Here is a 20668-nt window from a genome sequence, read left to right as displayed (position 1 = left end):
GTTGATGTGAATCGACGAGGTAATTGTTTTGGTGAAATCGTGACAGAAAACCACATGAAATTAAATTCCATGTCGACCCACACGCTCAGTTGGCCACGACAGCGGTACTCTGGGGCTCTCAGACTAGGGGGGGGGGGGTTGTTTAGGGGGAAGAGACCAAACAGCGAGGTCATCGGTCTCATTGGATTAGGGAAGGACGGGGAAGGAAGTCGGCCGTGCCCTTTGAAAGGAACCATCCCAGAATTTGCCTGGTGCGATTTAGGGAAATCACGGAAAACCTAAATCAGGATGGCCGGACGCGGGATTGAACCGTCGTCCTTCCGAATGCGAGTCCAGTGTGCTAACCACTGCGCCACCTCGCTCGGTCCTCTCAGACTAGGCACAGGGTACGTCTGGTAGTGTGTGAACTGCAGCAGCACCGCTCCGAACATTCCTGGGACGGTGCAACACACGAGATGTCGGTCTGCCGTACCGGGCGCAGCAGGCGACAGCCGCCAATCACTGTGACAACAGCTCACAGGGGCCGCAGAGGTGGTGGAGAGAGGTACTCGTTGACAGCCAGCTAGCGAGCAAGACACATTGGACGTTGAGCGCCAACGAGATACGTAAAAATGTTGATTATATACGTCTTTGTTGAGAGCCCGGAGCCAGGCAGCGTGTTTGTAGAGTCGCGACAGTTTAATGAGGCTTGACCAAGCTGTACGTGGCCATCGTCTACTAGGGGAGTGGGCGGTGTCTTCTGGGTAGTGGATGGTGTTTTTCTTAGTGTCCAGACGAATACAGCAGCCCCCAGCCAGAGACGAGGAATGGTGAGGAATTTAGAGCAATAGTGGAGAATTCGTGTTGTATACAGCCGTAAATTTTTCTGAGGTGTGCTGCTTTCCTTTGCCTATACAGGGTGGTCCATTGATAGTGAGCAGGCCAAAAATCTCACGAAATAAGCGTCAAACGAAAAAATTACAAAGAACGAAACTCGTCTAGCTTGAATGGGGAAACCAGATGACGCTATGGTTGGCCCGCTAGATGACGCTGCCATAGGTCAAACGGATATCAACTGCGTTTTTTTAAAATAGGAACCCCCATTTTTATTACATGTTCGCGTAGTACGTAAATAAATATAAATGTTTTAGTTGGACCACTTTTTTAGCTTTGTGATAGATGGCGCTGTAATAGTCACAAGCGTATAACTACGTGGCATCACGTAGCATTCCGCAGTGCGGACGGTAATTGCTACGTGATACATTACCAGTGTTAAAATGGACCGTTTACCAATTGCGGAGAAGGTCGATATCGTGTTGATGTATGGCTATTGTGATCAAAATGCCCAACGGGCGTGTGCAATGTATGCTGCTCGGTATAATGGACGACATCATCCAAGTGTTCGCCGGATAGTAAAAGTTATTTAAGGAAACAGGAAGTGTCCGGCCACATGTGAAACGTCAACCACGACCTACAACAAATGATGATGCACAAGTAGGTGTTTCAGCTGCTGTCGCGGCTAATCCGCACATCAGTAGCAGACAAATTGCGAGAGGATCGGAAAACTCAGAAACTTCGGTGTTGAGAATGCTACATCAACATCGATTGCACCCGTACCATATTTCTATGCACCAGGAATTGCATGGCGACGACTTTGAACGTCGTGTACAGTTCTACCACTGGACACAAGAGAAATTACGGGACGATGACAGATTTTTTGCACGCGTTCCATTTAGCGACGAAGCGTCATTCACCAACAGCGGTAACGTAAACCGGCATAATATGCACTATTTGGCAACGGAAAATCCACGATGACTGCGACAAGTGGAACATCAGCGACCTTGGCGGATTAATGTTTTGGTTCGGCATTATGGGAGGAAGGATAATTGGCCCCCATTTTATCGATGGCAATCTAAATGGTGCAATGTATGCTGATTTCCTATACTACAAGATGTTTCACTGCATGACAGAATGGCGATGTTCTTCCAACATGATGGATGTCCGGCACATAGGTCGCGTGCGGTTGAAGCGATACTGAATAGCATATTTCATGACAGGTGGATTGGTTGTCGAACCACCATACCATGGCCTGCACGTTTTACCGGATCTGACCCCCGGATTTCTTTCTGTGGGGAAAGTTGAAGGGTATTCGCTATCGTGATCCACCGACAACGCCTGACAACGTGCGTCAGCGCATTGTCAATGCATGTGCGAACATTACGGAAGGCGAACTACTCGCTGTTGAGAGGAATGTCGTTACATGTATTGTCAAATGCATTGAGGTTGACGGACATCATTTTGAGCCGTTATTGCATTAATGTGGTATTTACAAGTAATCACGCTGTAACAGCATGCGTTCTCAGAAATGATAAGTTCACAAAGGTACATGTATCACATTGGAACAACCGAAATAAAATGTTCAAACGTACCTACGTTCTGTATTATACGAGGGCAATTCAATAAGTAATGCAACACATTTTTTTTCTCGGCCAATTTTGGTTGAAAAAACCGGAAATTTCTTGTGGAATATTTTCAAACATTCCCACTTCGTCTCGTATAGTTTCATTGACTTCCGACAGGTGGCAGCGCTGTACGGAGCTGTTAAAATGGCGTCTGTAACGGATGTGCGTTGCAAACAACGGGCAGTGATCGAGTTTCTTTTGGCGGAAAACCAGGGCATCTCAGATATTCATAGGCGCTTGCAGAATGTCTACGGTGATCTGGCAGTGGACAAAAGCACGGTGAGTCGTTGGGCAAAGCGTGTGTCATCATCGCCGCAAGGTCAAGCAAGACTGTCTGATCTCCCGCGTGGGGGCCGGCCGTGCACAGCTGTGACTCCTGCAATGGCGGAGCGTGCGAACACACTAGTTCGAGATGATCGACGGATCACCATCAAACAACTCAGTGCTCAACTTGACATCTCTGTTGGTAGTGCTGTCACAATTGTTCACCAGCTGGGATATTCAAAGGTTTGTTCCCGCTGGGTCCCTCATTGTCTAACCGAACACCATAAAGAGCAAAGTAGAACCATCTGTGCGGAATTGCTTACTCGTCATGTGGCTGAGGGTGACAATTTCTTGTCAAAGATTGTTACAGGCGATGAAACATGGGTTCATCACTTCGAACCTGAAACAAAACGGCAATCAATGGAGTGGCGCCACACCCACTCCCCTACCGAGAAAAAGTTTAAAGCCATACCCTCAGCCGGTAAAGTCATGGTTACAGTCTTCTGGGACGCTGAAGGGGTTATTCTGTTCGATGTCCTTCCCCATGGTCAAACGATCAACTCTGAAGTGTATTGTGCTACTCTTCAGAAATTGAAGAAACGACTTCAGCGTGTTCGTAGGCACAAAAATTTGAACGAACTTCTCCTTCTTCATGACAATGCAAGACCTCACACAAGTCTTCGCACCCGAGAGGAGCTCACAAAACTTCAGTGGACTGTTCTTCCTCATGCACCCTACAGCCCCGATCTCGCACCGTCGGATTTCCATATGTTTGGCCCAATGAAGGACGCAATCCGTGGGAGGCACAACGCGGATGATGAAGAAGTTATTGATGCAGTACGACGTTGGCTCCGACATCGACCAGTGGCATGGTACCGTGCAGGCATACAGGCCCTCATTTCAAGGTGGCGTAAGGCCGTAGCATTGAATGGAGATTACGTTGAAAAATAGTGTTGTGTAGCTAAAAGATTGGGGAATAACCTGGTGTATTTCAATGCTGAATAAAACAACCCCTGTTTCAGAAAAAAAATGTGTTGCATTACTTATTGAACTGCCCTCGTAATTTAAAAAACGTACCTGTTACCAACTGTTCGTCTAAAATTGTGAGCTATATGTTTGTGACTATTACAGCGCCATCTGTCACAAAGCGAAAAAAGTGGTCCAACTAAAACATTCATATTTCTTTACGTACTACACGAATATGTAATAAAAATGGGGGTTCCTATTTAAAAAGACGCAGTTGATATCAGTTTGACCTATGGCTGCGCCATCTAGCGGACCAATCATAGCGCCATCTGGTTTCCCCCTTAAGCTAGACAAGTTTCGTTCTTTGTAGTTTTTTCGTTTGACGCTTATTTCGTGAGATGTTTGGCCCGGTCACGATCAATGGACCACCCTGTGTAATAGGTAGTCGTTTAGTTTGTTAACATTAGTTGGGTAGTAGCTGGAGGCTGATCCTGGTACAGTGCATCTCTGTCTGTGGCCGTTGCTAGTCTTATCGTGATTCGAAGTGCCTACTTATATCCCTGTGAAGGACTAATTTTATGATATCTATTTCTTGATTATCGCCCACGTGTGATGTCTCCTGGACCGAGTAAAATTACTGATTTGGAATATATGAATCTGTTAGAACAAGTTTTTTTATTATTACTTTTGTGTGCCCATCGTAAGAAAGAATGTTTCCTGGGCAGAATGTTGCTTATTTCTGATTTTATGTGTTTAAGATATTTCTGTTGGTGTTGCATAAGCATCCATGTTATAATGTATGGTTGTAAATAAATTATTTAAAAATACAACCCCCAGCCCAAACGCCACTCCACCTAAATCCCGTGCTACACAGCCAACACTTCGACGAAATTGTGTATGTGATCCTTTATAGCTAATGCTGCCACTTGGTTCATAGGTCTGTCTCGTTCCACAATCTGGTAGTCGTAAGTAACCAGAAGGTCTAATAAGCTGAAATAAAAAAAACATCTGTGCATCGTGTGCATTCTGCTACATTATTCGAGAATATGTACACGATGAGTGTCTGGTAGTAAGTGCCAAAAATTAAGAGAAATACAAAACCTTAAAGAGGAATGTTTTCTACGTTCTTTTAGTATATGAAGCAGTGTGGGGTGGGAAATTGATCTGGAAGTGGAAGAATAGTTAATACTTTATACGAATCTTAACCAAGCTTTTACTGTGTAAGACATAAAGGAGCATAATATACAAAGCAGACTGATACCAAACTAGTTTATTTTTCCAGAAACATGGAAATACTAAGTTTATATGTGGCAAATGCAACGAGAAATGAATGTAATTACAAACAGCATTGGATTGATGGACTGGAATGTCAATACGTTTGTTTAACTTGCTTGACACGATTTCATTGTGCAAGCGATGTTGCTATCATTATGTAGTAGTTCTTGAAGATGACGGGCGTGACGTCATCGCTGGCGAAGTTTCTATTAGGCCTCAGACTGCGGTACGGATTCTGCGAGGGTGGCAAGACAAAGTTCAATGCCCTATGATGCTGCAGCCTTTCTGCATCCTTGAGTACTTCCTCCGCAGTGTACGACGTAACCGCGACTGGGACACTAGGATCTTTCAACAGCGCTGTCACGGTGTCGGACCAGGAGTCTATATCCTTGTGACCATTCGGCCTGTACAGTCCAGCGTTGTAGGCACAGATGATGGTGGGCGGGATGTAGTCCTGCGAAGCGACGTACTCGTGGTAAAAGGTCTGTGGAGGGATTACCATTTCCACGGTGCGGAATTTCTCCTGGCACTGAGGGCACAGTGTGGACTGCTTCTGCAGTAGACCCCGCGCTTCCGGTGGCAGACTGCACACCTCAGGCCCGACGAAGACGAGGACTAGAGCTTTCAGGCTGGGAATTAGGTGCAGCAGGAATGCCTCCCACTTGTCGGCTCTTTCCATTTCGAACGACCACTCTGCGCCCACGAAATGGACTACCAGCTTCTCCGTAGTTCCGCTGACTTTATTCGACTTTTGAAGTGCGAAGAGAGCTGTGAGCGGCCCGGTGGCAATTTCGGAGAGTACTGCTCGCTCTAAGGGACTGGCGTCCACACCGCCGGAAAGCTTCAGCAGATCCGACTGCATGTCACCATTGAGCGGCTGGAAGCTCTCGGGGAGAAACACTGGCAGCTGTGGGTTTATGACGCCGTTTCTGCTCTGGTATATAATTAAACTTTTGTACAGTTGTAGGTCGTGACACCACACGTCGTGGTTTGGCGGCCTGTGTTCAGGCGAGCAGTAGCTCACCATACTGCACGACTCACAAGTGTGCAGATTGGCGGCAGAAGGCAAATGACAAGTATGGCACACATTAGGATACAAAATAATTTCCTGTTCGTATGGCTCCAGTTGACGGTTTAGAATAGCAGAACACTCGAGGAGTGCGTTCATTCTATATCCCCTATATTCTTCTGCGGAGAGACCCACAGCTGGAGCGTAGAGATTATCTGTGCCTCTTTCTTTGCACATTTCGCTGACAGCTTGACAGAGATCTTTGTGCGCAGACCAGTCAGATTTCTGATGCTCTTCAGAGCAGTAGCTCATTAAGTGGCACTGTTCACAGACCTTCATCACCTCCCTCTGCTTTGACTCTTTGCAAACATGGCACGTTGTTGCGAGAAAGGTATTTCTCTGAACCGGTGTGTATTCGTAATCGAATTCTTCATCGCCTGGTTGTTGTAGGACATCTTCCAGTCTCGATGAACGCAGTTTAGTCAGTTCCCGGAGGTTTTTTGTTATGGTTTCTAAGTATTTCTCCGATTTCTCCACTTCTGACAGAGCATTAGATTCAATTTGTTTCTTAATCTTAAGCTGTGCTCGTTCTGCCAATTTCTTATTTAGCATCTTCTGCTCTCTGGCTTCTTGGCTAATTTTCGGTGGCGACACTTTGTTCGTCACTTCTTTCACAGAATCGCCACCCGCATTTTCCGTTCCCGTGTTGCCCTCACTGCTACTGACGCTCGCGTCTACAATGTTCTCTGGGCCAATTTTTGACACATTATTAGACGAGGAGAGAGATCTAGCACTATCCTCCTTTGCCTCTGCTGAATCTAGTTTCTTTTTCTTGTTTCTCTTATTCTTCGATTTAACTTCTACGAAATTTTCAGATTGGTCTTCGGTCCCCTCAGAGGACTGAGCATCTTGTTGCTGAGGTTTCTCGGGCTTAGTTGTTGCCTTTGAATCAGTTTTCTTTTTAGTGGTCTCGTCCGTTTTCGTTTGCGTTGATGGAATATTAACTCTCGGTTTTTGTTCTTCTGGTTTGGCAACTGATGTTTCTTTTGATTCTGCAGACTTGCTCTCTGGCAGTATGCTGGCATCACCGTCTTTCTCTATCCCTGAGGCCCCCTTCTTCTTGCGGCGGTTCCGTTTCTTAGCAGATGCTGTTTGGGTGGTTGTACCAGAGGCTTGTTTTGCTGGAGTTTCATCCGACGGTTGACCATCTTGCGTCGTTGTAGGAACTGGCTGTGTTCCCTTACTCGCCTTTGTTTGGCCCGGCTGGGAATCTTTTTGCTGACCTTTCGACTTATTTGTTGGAGGCGCGGTAGTTTGTTGTTTCTCCTTTGCTTTGCGTTCGCCGCCGACAGCCGTTACATTCGTATCTTGCTGTTTTCCTCCCTCGACGTTTTCATCGGTAGAATTATCTCCAACTTTGTTCTTCTTCTTATGACGATTTCGTTTCTTTTTCTTTGAAGCTTCTTGTTCTTCGGGTTGTGACTCAGCATTTATTACTTGTGTTTTGTCTGACGAGTCTTTCTCAGCAGTTACCGGAGACTTCTCTACCGTGGGCGACTTCCCTGGTGAAACTTTAGGTCCTGTACCTGCACTTTCACCAGACACATTCTTTCGATTCTTCTCCCCAGGCGCTGAAGCAGTGTCGCGGTTTGATTCCTTTTCCTTGGATGGTGAAGCAGGTGCCGGCTTTTTCTTTTCATTGTTTTTGGGCTTGGCAACCTCTTGTGGTCCCTTATTGTCATTCGCCTCTGACGGCTTAGCGTCTTCTGAAACCGATTTCTTCTGCTGACGATTCTTCTTCTTGCCGCTCGATTTAGATTGTGCCTCATCCTTACTGGGACCTTCTTTGCTGTCTTTGGGATCCGTTGCGATCTTAGTTTGCTGATTCACTTTGCTGCCATCGTCTTTGACTTGGGCCGAGTGATTAGACGCAACTGCTTCTAAAGTTGGAAGTTCAGTCTCTAGGAGTATGTTAGAGGGAGATTTTTTCGAATTTTCTGTTGTTATGGACAAATTAGGTGCTTCTTTCACTTCTGGCGAAATCTCAGCACCGGTAGCCGTTTTAGTGGTATCCTTCTTTCCGCCTTTGCTTGCTGGCTTCACTTCCTTCAAATTTGGAGCCCCTTCACTCTGGGACACACCCGTCTCGTTTTTCTGTTTACTTTTCTTTGACGGTGCATTTTTATTAACTTTCTCATTGGGATCGGTTTTTGGTGATGGTGGCTTCTGCTGATTTCCTGGTTCTGTTGGAAATTTTTGTTCTGACGTCTTTCCATCAGCTGTTTGGTCTTTCGATGTTTCTCGTTTCTCTGCCGATTTTATGTTCTCTGTCGCGGGGGCAGTTGTATTTTTGTTAGAGTCCTTCGGTTTTGGTGCCTCCGCATCCGTTACCTTTTCGGAGACTTCGTTCCCACTATTTTGCTTAATGAGAGTCTCCGACGTTGCTCCAGCAAGCTGATTTTTGTTTGGTTCGTCTTTTACTTCGTTCACTTTTGCTGCTGTGTTGTCTTTCGTTGTTTTGGGTTCACTACTAGACTCTTGTTTTTCTGTTACTTTGTCCTGAGTGCTTTGCTTGTTATCTATTCCCGACGGCTTTTTGACATTAGGATCTCCTTTCTGTACAGAATTCGTTTGGACGCTTTCCTTAGCCACTTGGCGTTTGTTCTGTTTCTCTGCATGCTGTTTAGAGGGCTGTCCATTAGATGCTGCCTTTGCTGAATTTGACGATACCTTTTTATTCTTATCTGCAAGATCTCTTTCAGGATCTTGTACCTTTCGTGGAGCAATAGGCTGTGAGCTCTTTTCCGTCTGAGATTTTTCTATGGGCACCTCTCGCGTTTTATCACTGGGTTCAGGACTGAGGGAGGGGTCACCGACCAGTGGTTGTGGTAAAGGCTGACTGGTAGGCTGAGGAACTGTGGGCTGTTCCTTCGGAGGTTCACTTTGCACTGGAACACTCGGCTTTGGTTCATTGTTTGAAGCAACATCCTTCTTGGGTGGTGGAGGCTTTTCCGCTGGAGAACCAACGGCTCCCAACCGCGGAGGTGCCTGAGCTATAGGAGGCTTACCTGGTGGGGAGACCATGACTCCCAACTGTGGAGATTCCTCGGCAGTAGGAGGCTTTTCTGGTGGGGAGCCCATAACTCCCAACTGTGGAGGTGCCTGGGCTGTAGGAGGCTTTTCTTGTGGGGAGACCAGGTTTCCTGTCTCAGGAGATGCCTGAACTATTGGTAGGGAGCCCATAACTTCCAACTGTGGAGGTGACTGTGTTTTAAGAGGCTTTTCTAATGAGGAGCCCACGAGTCCCAACTGTGGAGATGCCTGAACTGTAACAGGCTCTTTTGATGGAGAATCCACTACTCCCAACTGTGAAGGTGACTGATCTGTAGGAGGCTTTTCTAGTGGGGAGCCCACAACTACCAACTGAGTAGGTGCTTGGGATCCCATCTCAGGCTGCTCCGAGGTTTTGGACTCGTCACTCTTGGCGTTAGGTGGAGCTGGTGTGGGGATGGCTGCAGCTGCAGCTGGCGAGTCCTTCGGCTTGGCCGCCTCTGGTGGCTGTGGCGCCGGCCCTGCTCCTGCTGACGTGGGCGGCTGCGGGGGTGCAGTAGCACCTGCTTTTTGGCCACTGCCAGGACCTGTGCCGGGCTCTGTAGTCTGTTTCTCGGAAGGCGCCGATTTCGGTGGCGCCTCATCACTTTTTGTCTTGCTCTTCGCCTTCTTCGTCATTTCTGCAAAAGAGAAATTTGTATCGGTCAGTCTCTTATTCAAATATTATTAAAAATGAACATTTAATACATTGGTTTCACAAGCTGCGACATTGTCGCGAATACAACAGTGACCCGTATATGCAATAAGTTTCCTTTAATTTACGTCCATGGTCAGAAACTTTTTGCTAAAAGATTACTGGTTTCGGTCTATAATGACCATCATCAGATATGTTTTATAAAAACAAAATCCTAATGTACTGCAGCCATAGTGCCACTAGTTTCTGACCATAGACGTAAATTAAAGGAAACTTTTAATACATGGGTATCCTTACAACCTTGTGATGGAATATTCTCAATTCCTATTAAAATTTATGTACATCAACGGTGGGCATTTGCAAGTTAGTCAATCAGCTCACTAGACATGAATCAGTAGAAACGAAGATGTTTTGGCCGATAATCATTTGTTTTTGGTTGCAGCCAACGTTACCTAACTGACAATCTACTTCGTACTGTTTCCTTTCCTTGTGATAGGTGAACGTAATTGTTGCAGGTAGGATCTTTAGCTAACATTAGCTTAGCGCCCACTGCTTTTCTCGTGTAGACTGTATGGTCTGCACAGATTTTTTTGTTATTCTTCAATTGAAATTTTATGTCGTTCACAAATTGCAACACCATCTAAGCTTCCTACACTAGCTGAAGCTACAGAAGCATGGTCATTTCCAATTTTACTTCTGGCCAAAAACCAATTCTGGTAGCTGGAGTAAGAAGTTTTTGTTCGTCATGCCTTTTGTGTCCTTTTCGAGATATTTCCATAGAATCTTTCACTTCCTAACACATATTTCTTTATATCTAAGCGAGAAGTGAAATACGTTTCCATATATTTAGCTTTGAGATTTTTTAATATATGTAAACATTTTCTTACAAATTTCCATGCCCTATTTCACCCCCTTAGGGACAGTATTTCCAAAAGCAGTGAAACTCACAATGTTTTATTGCTAACAGAGAAGCCAAATACAAATTTTCGTAGATTAACCTTCGAAAGTGCTTTCATAATGAAAACATTTCACAAAACTTTTCATCCTCTACTTCGCACACTTAGAGGGTTGAATTTCCAAAACCAGTGTAACACATGTTTTTTATTTCTAACCTAGAAGTCAAGTATCATTTTTTATAGATGTAGCTTTAAAAATGCTTTAGTTGTTTCTTTAATAATGATTTCGTTTCAAAAAAACTTTCACCTACTATCTTGCCCTCTTCGTGGTTGAATTTATAAAAATGCTGAAGCACGTATTTTCTTTTAATTTCTCTCCGAGAAACCAAATATCAATTTTCGTAGTTCTAGTTTCAAAACTGCCTTAATAGCGACATATTTTCCAAAAGCCTTCCATCAACTATTAAATCCCTTAGGAGTGGATTTCGAGCACTCTCTCCTTAAACGATGCCTACAGTAAAAGATCCACACCCTCTATAAATTTCTACTTAAAAACTGGTACCCAGTAAAAAAAATAAAAAAATAAAAGTTGTTTCATGAGTAGGAATAAAATGATATTGTGTTCATTAAAGTTGACACTAATCATGTATACATATACCGTAAACTGTCCCGTTTCACGTCATTTCGATAAAAGAATCGTTCAAATGATCGATGGAATATGATGTAAGTTACTAACTAGCCGGAGGGTGGAGGAGGGAGGGGGTGGCAAATGATATGTTGGTAGTGTGGAAAAACGCTGTCGAGTCCACCCTGCAGATACACCCCTTGATATGTAACATGACAAAAGAAGGCCATGGCAAACCAACTCCACTAGTACCTTGTCTAGAACAGTGATGAAGGATTCCTGCATCTGCTCCCCAACGCTCATTCCCTGAGTATGGAATTATATCAAAAAAGTTTTGCATCCCCGCGGTTCCTAGAACTCCTGAAGATAGACGTTGACTGTGGATATTGCATCACAGACACAGTCCCTCTGACTGTTCAGAGATGTCACTAAACCCGCCCAAAGATGTAAGCAACCATGCATGCGCAACGCCTACTAGACGGAAGGGGTCCGACAGCCGATCAGTTCCAGTCATTCCACCAAGAAAGAGCTCCACGGCTCGTGTTGTCTGTAGTTCAAACACTCCTAGACGGTCAATATCACGGTTCGATCGCGTCTGCGTTGCTACTTTGTGCCAGGAAGAGCTCTCAACAGGGGAAGTGTCCAGGCATCTCGGAGTGAACCAAAGCGATATTGTTCGGACATGGAGGAGATACAGAGAGACAAGAACTGTCGATGACATGCTTCGCTCAGGCTGCCCAAGGGCTACTACTCCTGTGGATGACCACTACCTACGGATTATGGCTCGGAGGAATGCTGACAGCAACGCCACCATGTTGAATAATGCTTTTCGTGCAGCCACAGGACGTCGAGTTATGACGCAAACTGTGTACAACAGGCTGCATGATGTGCAACTTCACTCCCGACGTCCATGGCGAGACCCTTCATCGCAACCACGACACCATTCAGCGCGGTACAGATGAGCCAAGAACATGCCAAATGGACTGCTCAGGATTGGTATCACGTTCCCTTCACTGATGAGTGTTGCATATGCCTTCAACCAGGCAATCGTCCGCGACATGTTTGGAGGCAACCCGCTCAGGATGCACGCCTGTGACACATTGTTCAGCGAGTGCAGCAAAGTGGGGGTTCCCTGCTATTTTGGGGTGGCATTATGTGGGGCCGACGTCCGCCGCTGGTGGTCATGGAAGGCGCCGTAACGGCTGTACGATACGTGAATGCCATGCTCTGACCGATAGTGCAACCATATCGGCAGTATATTGGCGAGGCATTCGTCTTCATGGACGACAATTCGCGCCCCGTCGCGCATATCTTGTGAATGACTTCTTTCAGGATGACGACATCGCTCGACTAAAGTGGCCAGCATCTTCTCCAGACATGCATCCTATCGAACATGACTGGGAGGGATTGAAAAGGGCTGTTTATGGATGACGTGACCCACCAACCATCTGAGGGATCTACGCCGAATCGCCGTTCAGGAGTGGAACAATCTGGAGCAACAGTGCCTTGATAAACTTGTGAATAGTACGCTACGACGAATAGAGGCATGCATCAATGCAAGAGGACGTACTGCTGGTTATTAGAGGTACCGGTATGTACAGCAATCTGGGACCACCACCTCTGAATGTCTCGCTGAATCGTGGTACAACATGCAATGTGTGGTTTTTACGAGCAATAAAAAGGGCGGAATGATACTTATGTTGATCTCTATTTCAGTTTTCTGTACAGGTTCCGGAACTCTCGGAAACGAGGTGATGCAAAACTTTTTTGATGTGTGTATTTTGGCTATGATATGACAACTCCTGTTTGGCAATGTTCCAGCGTTGAATGCAATGTAATGGACAGACGCACAAATCGAGATGGAGGATTGAATATAATTCGAAGCTCAATACATGGTCACAAAATAATCTAGACATAAGAGAGAAGTAAAAAATAAACAATATTCCAGCAAGGAAAAATCATTGAGAAGCGTTGATCCAGCACATCATGGATCAGATCATCTGGTGCGGATTTGAAGTCAAGCCAAAAATGTTCATATGTATGTGAAATCTTATGGGACTTAACTGCTAAGATCATCAGTCCCTAAGCTTACACACTACTTAATATAAATTATCCTAAGGACAAACACACACACCCATGCCCGAGGGAGGACTCGAACCTCCGCCGGGACCAGCCGCACAGTGCATGACTGCAGCGCCCAAGACCGCTCGGCTTATCCCGCGCGGCGAAGGCAAGTCCAACGGCCTAACCATTACACCAGCTTCCTTAGCAAATGTTTCTCTCTGATACTTCGTCATATGTGTTGCCGATGGCTGAAGTTACCAAGTAAACACGCCTGTTGTAAACTTTTTTACCGTGGGACATCTGGAACGCAATATTAGTTCCCGGAGACTTTCCGGTTCCATTGATAAGAGTTCAGTGGCACCGAGGCGTCATCGAGACCCGAGAGACAGTTTCCCTCGACGAGTGTTCACGGTGTGGGGTCGTCGTAATTAAGCGCGAGCTGTTTAAGGAGAGAGACATTATTGGCGCCGAGCAGCCCCGAGCCCCGGTGTCAGCGTCCCAAGAATAGCGGCGCTGGCAGCAGGCGCAACCAGTGGCGCAACCCGCAGAGCTCGATTCGCCGAGATACGGCGACGTCACAGCCTCGGGCCCCGCGGCCCGCGCGTACGGCCGCTTTTTATATCTCACCTCCGAGTCGCGCGGGCCGCTGTCCGAGCTACTGCAACCAGCGCCTTTCACGCTTCCGACACGTTTTACCATATGTACATGTCTCTCAAAAAGTTATAGACTTTCGTTACGGTGTATAACGCACCATACACAGTGCTTAAAGTAAACTGTTTAAAGAATGCAACTCCTTCTTCTTTGCTAGGTCACGACTGGAGTGTCCACGCTCTTCTTTTCTGACTTATTCCCTAATCTGCTGGCAACTTCGTCCTTTTCAGGGTTCCATGCCTCAATCGGTAAAACCGGACCTTTATAGCAGAGCGGGCCACAGTGTGCCAAACTTTACGCGGGCCGAGTGTGCGGACCGCGTGCAGGCCAAGGATCGGCCTATGTCGGCTTTATTCGTTCCTTTCCGGAAGTACTCCGTACAGAGCGACATTTCATTCAGTATTGCGGTGTGGCACTTTTCGATCGCCACATCTCGCTTCACTTCGGCAGAAACGAGGTGTCAGAACTGCTTATCTTTCACTACATGATATGAAGGGTGTTCAACGGTCCACTGACTGTTGCACAAAAAGAGGCTGGCTAGCTATCTGTCGTTACAAGCCTTTAAAAATGAATGGAATGACAGAAAAGAGGAATGAGAAGGTCAACATGTATGCATCAAAAAAAATTTTGCATCACCTCGGTTCCCGGAACTCCTGAAGATAGACGTTGACTGTGGATAATGTATCACAGACACAGTCCCTTTGACTGTTCAGAGACGTCATTAAACCCGCCCAAAGGTGTAAACAATCATGCATGAGCAGCGCCTATTAGACGGAAGGCGTCCGACAGCCGATCAGTTTCAGTCATTTCAGGAAGGAGGTACACGTTGTCTGTAGTTCAACCATACCGGTGTGTACAGCAATCTGGACCACCACTGCTGAGAGCGAGGTGGCGCAGTGGTTAGACACTGGACTCGCATTCGGGAGGACGACGGTTCAATCCCACGTCCGGCCATCCTGATTTAGGTTTTCCGTGATTTCCCTAAATCACTCCAGGCAAATGCCGGGATGGTTCCTCTGAAAGGGCACGGCCGACTTCCTTCCCCATCCTTTCCTAATCCGATGAGACCGATGACCACGCTGTCTGGTCTCCTTCCCCAAACAAACAACCAACCACCACTGCTGAAGGTCTCGCTGTCTGGTGGTACAACATGCAATGTGTGGTTTTCATGAGCAATAAAAAGGGCGGAAATGATGTTTATGTTGATCTCTATTCCAATTTTCTGTACAGGTTATGGAACTCTCGGAACCGAGGGGAAATCTTCAACACCTATCTATATATATATATATATATATAGACAGGAGCTGAAAATTTTCTATGAAACGAGCTTGTAATACCATGCAAAAAATTTTTTAATGATTTAGTTGACTATGAAATAACACAAAATTACTAAGATTGTCATAGAGGGTTCATTGTTGTGTACATCAAGAAGCACTTCGTGCTCAATTTGCAGGCAAGTAGCATGGAAGGAAACTGATGACATGAATAGTAAAATTTCTGAAGCCACACACATTACTCCAGTGTCAGTTGCAAAAGAAGTTCTCCATGGAGCTAAACCAAGGGCATGGAGACTTCATATATACTGAAGCACAAAAGAAACTGATGTAGGCGTGTGTATTCAAATACAGAGATATATAAACAGGCAGAATACGGCACTAGGGTCAGCAACGCCTACGTAAAACATATGTGTTTAGCAGTTGTTAGATCGGTTACTGCTGCTGCAATGGCACGTTATCAAAACCTGAGTTTGAACGTGTTGTTATAGTCGGCGCACGAGCAATGGGACAAAGTATCACCGAGGTAGCGATGAAGTGGGAATTTTCCCGTGCGACCATTTAACGAGTGTACTGCGAATGTGAGGAATCCGGTAAAACATCAAATCTCCGACATCACTGCTGCTGGAAAAAGATACTGCAAGAACAGAACCAACAACGACTGAAGAGAATCGTTCAAAGCGACAGAAGTGCAACACTTTCGTTAACTGCTGCAGACTTCAGTGCTGGGCCATCAACAAGTGTGAGCGTGCGAACCATTCAACGAAACTTCATCAATATAGGCTTCCGGAACTGAAGGCCCACTCGTGTACCCTTGATGACTGCACGACACAAAGCTTTACGCCTCGCCTGGGCCTGTCAACACCGACAATGGACTGTTGATGATTCGAAACATGTTGCCTCGTCGGACGAGACTCGTTTCGAATTGTATCCGCCGATGGATGTGTACGGTTGTGGAGACAACCTCATGAATCCATGGACGCTGATGTCAGCAGAGGACTGTTCAAGCTGGTGAAGGCTGCGTAACGATGTGAGGAGTGTGCAGTTGGAGTGATATCGGACCCCTGATACGTCTTACAGGTGACACGTACGTAAGCATCCTGTCTGATCACCTGCAACTATTCATGTCCGTTGTGCAATTCTAGCAGGACAATGCGACACTCCACACGTCCAGAATTGCTACAGAATGGCTCCAGAAACACCTTTCTGAATTTAAACACTTCCATTGGCCACCAGACTCCCCAGACATGAACATTATTTAGCATATCTGGGATGCATTGCAACGTGCTCTTCAGAAGATATCTCCATCCCTTCGTACTCTTACGGATTTATGGACAGCCCTGCGGGATTCATGGTGTCAATTCGCTTCAGCAATACTTTAAACATTAGTCGAGTCCATGCCACGTCGTATTGCGGTACTTGTGCGTGCTCGCGGGGGCCCTACACGATATTAGGCAGGTGTATTAGTTTCTTTGGCTCTTCAGTGTATTAGTGCAAAGTACGTTGTTTAAGTCAAGGGGCATGCCTGAAAAGATTTTTCTATTTAAAACTCGCTATTGTTGAATTCATGAAGGAAAATGCAGTGCAGGCGTATTTTATGTGAACATTACTGCACCTGCTAGGTGAGAAACAACCTTTTTATCATTTGATGGAGATGTATGTAAAAAGAATATCTCGTTTTAGAAGGGGCACATTACGACAAACGCAGTCTGGTTCCCTAAGCTCACCGCCATTAACGAAAACATGAGGTTTGAGTAACTCATTGTGGCCTTGAAAGACTTTCAAGGATCGTTTCCTAAACATTTTGAGCACACTGCCAAACTTACATCTAAAAAGTTTTGGATGGTGCTGAGCCACAGTCATGCATATTTTTTGAAAGAATAAACCGCCCTTTGTGTAGTACCGTATTTTATCTTCTGTGCTATCTAGATTTCAACTCTTATGCCATAATCGATTACAATACCAAAAGTTCTTAGACCATTAACATATCATATCTGTTACGGCAGTTCTGCTTTGGACTGCCTTAGCAGCTAAGACGTGTTAGTGGTCGAAGAACTTTTACAACTGTGTCGATAATGGCATAAAAGCGCATATCTAGACAGTACAGAAGAGAAACAGTAATGTTGTTGTTGTGGTCTTCAGTCCTGAGACTGGTTTGATGCAGCTCTCCATTCTACTCTATTCTGTGCAAGATTCTTCATCTCCCAGTACCTACTGCAACCTACATCCTTCTGAATCTGTTTAGTGTATTCATCTCTTGGTCTCCCTCTAAGATTTTTACCCTCCACGCTTCCCTGTAACATACAATCAAATGACGGTTTATTCATTCAAAGCCGGCCGGTGTGGCCGTGCGGTTCTAAGCGCTTCAGTTTGGAACCGCGTGACCGCTACGGTCGCAGGTTCGAATCCTGCCTCGGGCATGGATGTGTGTGTGGTGTCCTTAGGTTAGTTAGGTTTAAGTAGTTCTAAGTTCTAGGGGACTTATGACCTCGGAAGTTGAGTCCCATAGTGCTCAGAGCCATTTGAACCAAACCATTCTTTCAAAAAGTATCTTACGACTGTTTTGAGAGCGTTCGACCTTTCAGTTGAAAGAGCTTCTGTAGATATGCAGAGGTAACTAATTATCGAGCAAGGTAATTGATAATTTAATTTCAAATCCGTTTGCGTTAAAACTGTTCAGGTCATCGACATTGCTTCCCTCAGGTAGAGTTTCCACGGCCCCATAATGAGGTTGCAAAAGTGCTACAATTTTCGATCGACATATTTGTGTGACGGACCTTTTCTCGATTATGAAATTATGTAAGTCATGATTGCTTGGCAATCTGAGTGAAATTGTCTGCGTCTGCCGATATGCCAACAGTTTGTACCAGAGAAAAGTTATACACTACTGGCCATTAAAATTGCTGCACCACGAAGACGACGCGCTACAGACGCGAAATTTAACAGACAGGAAGAAGATGCTGTGATATGCAAATGATTAGCTTTTCAGAGCGTTCACACAAGGTGCTGACATGAGGAACGTTTCCAACCGACTTCTCATACACAATCAGCAGTTGACCGGCGTTGCCTGGTGAAACGTTGTTGTGATGCCCCGTGTAAGGCGGAGAAATGCGTACCATCACGTTTCCGACTTTGATAAAGGTCGGATTGTAGCCTATCGCGGTTGCGGTTTATCGTATCGCGACATTGCTGCTCGCGTTGGTCGAGATCCAATGACTGTTAGCAGAATATGGAATCGGTGGGTTCAGAAGGGTAATACGGAACGCCGTGCTGGATCCCAACGGCCTCGTATCTCTAGCAGTCGAGATGACAGGCATCTCATCCGCATGGCTGTAACGGATCGTGCAGCCACGTCTCGATCCCTGAGTCAACAGATGGGGACGTTTGCAAGACAACAACCATCTGCACGAACAGTCCGACGACGTTTGCAGCAGCATAGACTATCAGCTCGGAGACCATGGCTGCGGTTACCCTTGACGCTGCATCACAGACAGGAGCGCCTGCGATGATGTACCCAACAACGAACCTGGGTGCACGAATGGCAAAACGTCATTTTTTCGGATGAATCCAGCTTCTGTTTACAGCATCATCATGGTCGCATCCGTGTTTGGCGACATCGCGGTGAACGCACACTGGAAGCGTGTATTCGTCATCGCCATACTGGCGTATCACCCGACGTGATGATATGAGGTGCCATTGGTTACACGTCTCGGTCACCTCGTCTTCGCATTGACGGCACTTTGAACAGTGGACGCTACATTTCAGATGTGTTACGACCCGTGGCTCTAACCTTCATTTGATCCCTGCGAAACCCTACATTTCAGCAGGATAATGCACGACCGCATGTTGCGGTCCTGTACGGGCCTTTCTGGATACAGAAAATGTTCGACTGCAGCCCTGGACAGCACATTCTCCAGATCTCCCACCAATTGAAAGAGTCTGGTCAATGGTGGCCGAGCAACTGGCTCGTCACAATACGCCAGTCACTATGCTTGATGAACTGTGATATCGTGTTGAAGCTGCAGGGGCAGCGGTACCTGTACACGCCATCCAAGCTCTGTTTGACTTAAGCCCAGGCGTATCAAGGCCGTTATTACTGCCAGAAGTGGTTGTTCTGGGTACTGATTTCTCAAGATCTATGCACCCAAATTGTGTGAAAATGTAATCACATGTCAGTTTTAGTATAATATATTTGTCCAATGGATACCCGTTTATCATCTGCATTTCTTCTTGGTGTAGCAATTTTAATTATATCACTTACAAACTCATAAGGGAAGAATATATATATAATTTTATTCGGAAAATTGCAAATTTTGTAATGAGACAAAAATCCGAAAATGTGGAAAAAAATATTTTCCTTTCTAACTCCCCTTAAGCGCAATAAGGAGAAGATACCCTAACCAAGCAAAGCAACCGTCATACCAAAACACCACCTCTTCCGTATTTCGCTGTTGGCGCTACACATTCTCTCGCTAAACCGGAACCTTCCATCGGATTTCTACAGGACACAGCGTGATTCATCATACCAAATCCCTAGTTCCCAGTCACCCACTGTCCAGTTGCGTCGTTTTTGCAGCTTCTCAGGTATCTTAGTATTGACTACGGAAAATTTGTGGCTTATGAGGAGCTGCTCAAACATTGTAGCCCATTCTCCATAGCTCGCTACGCACAGACATTGTGCTAACTGGACTGCAGGTAGCGCTTTGCAACTCACGAGTGATTTATTCCACTTATTTTTACAACCACCCTCCGCAATGCTCGACGGACCTTTTATGCCAGTAAACAAGGAATGCCGGGTCTTAGTTTAGCTTCCGCATTTCCACCTCACAATCGCATCAACAGTCAACTTCGGCAGTTGTTCAAATGGTTCAAATGGCTCTGAGCACTATGGGACTCAACTGCTGAGGTCATTAGTCCCCTAGAACTTAGACCAAGTTAAACCTAACTAACCTAAGGACATCACAAACATCCATGCCCGAGGCAGGATTCGAACCTGCGACCGTAGCGGTCTTGCGGTTTCAGACTGCAGCGCCTTTAACCGCACGGCCACTTCGGCCGGCTCGGCAGTTGTAGAAGGATTGAAATGTCGCTGATGGATTTGTTACTCAGGTGACTTCCAATGACTATTCCACGTTCGCAGTCACCTACCTCATCTGGCCGACCCACTGGCTGACCCATCCTGCTGCTACTAACAACAGAAGACTCAAACTCCCTGCCTCATTTTATACTGGCGGGTTCACCTTTTGTGATATCTTGTGGTCAGTTCCTCATTACATACAGGTGTCAGGTTACTCTCGACCGGATAGTGTGCGTGCGTCATTCCGAGAGTTCATTTTTCTTTTGATACCTTTCTTGACTTCTGGTCAGGTGACTACAGGGTTATAAACACAAAATCAAATAGGGGTAATGCAGGAGTAGGTTTAATAACGAATAGGAAAATAGGAATGCGGGTAAGCTA

General features: G+C 45.8%; 1 protein-coding gene across 2 annotated transcripts in view; it reads right to left on the bottom strand.

Annotated features, from left to right (window-relative positions):
- Positions 1 to 4926: 4926 nt before the first annotated feature.
- The window catches only part of LOC126480841 (nascent polypeptide-associated complex subunit alpha, muscle-specific form-like), a 64135-nt gene continuing 48393 nt past the window's right edge, over positions 4927 to 20668 (bottom strand). Inside the window, exons 2-3 of one of the 2 annotated variants that reach the window (XM_050104189.1) lie at positions 9330 to 9686; positions 4927 to 9215 (exon numbers count right to left, since the gene is read on the bottom strand). In XM_050104189.1, coding sequence (XP_049960146.1) covers positions 5074 to 9215; positions 9330 to 9684 — 4497 coding nt within the window. In that variant the 5' untranslated portion in view covers positions 9685 to 9686 and the 3' untranslated portion in view covers positions 4927 to 5073. Of the gene's footprint in view, positions 9687 to 20668 lie in introns of both variants that reach the window. The other variant, XM_050104188.1, reaches the window with a different exon arrangement.

Source organism: Schistocerca serialis, chromosome 5 (genome assembly GCF_023864345.2).
Source record: "Schistocerca serialis cubense isolate TAMUIC-IGC-003099 chromosome 5, iqSchSeri2.2, whole genome shotgun sequence".
NCBI lineage: Eukaryota > Metazoa > Arthropoda > Insecta > Orthoptera > Acrididae > Schistocerca > Schistocerca serialis.
Note: the sequence above shows the minus strand (reverse complement) of the source record. Positions and strands in the feature narration are given on the sequence as shown.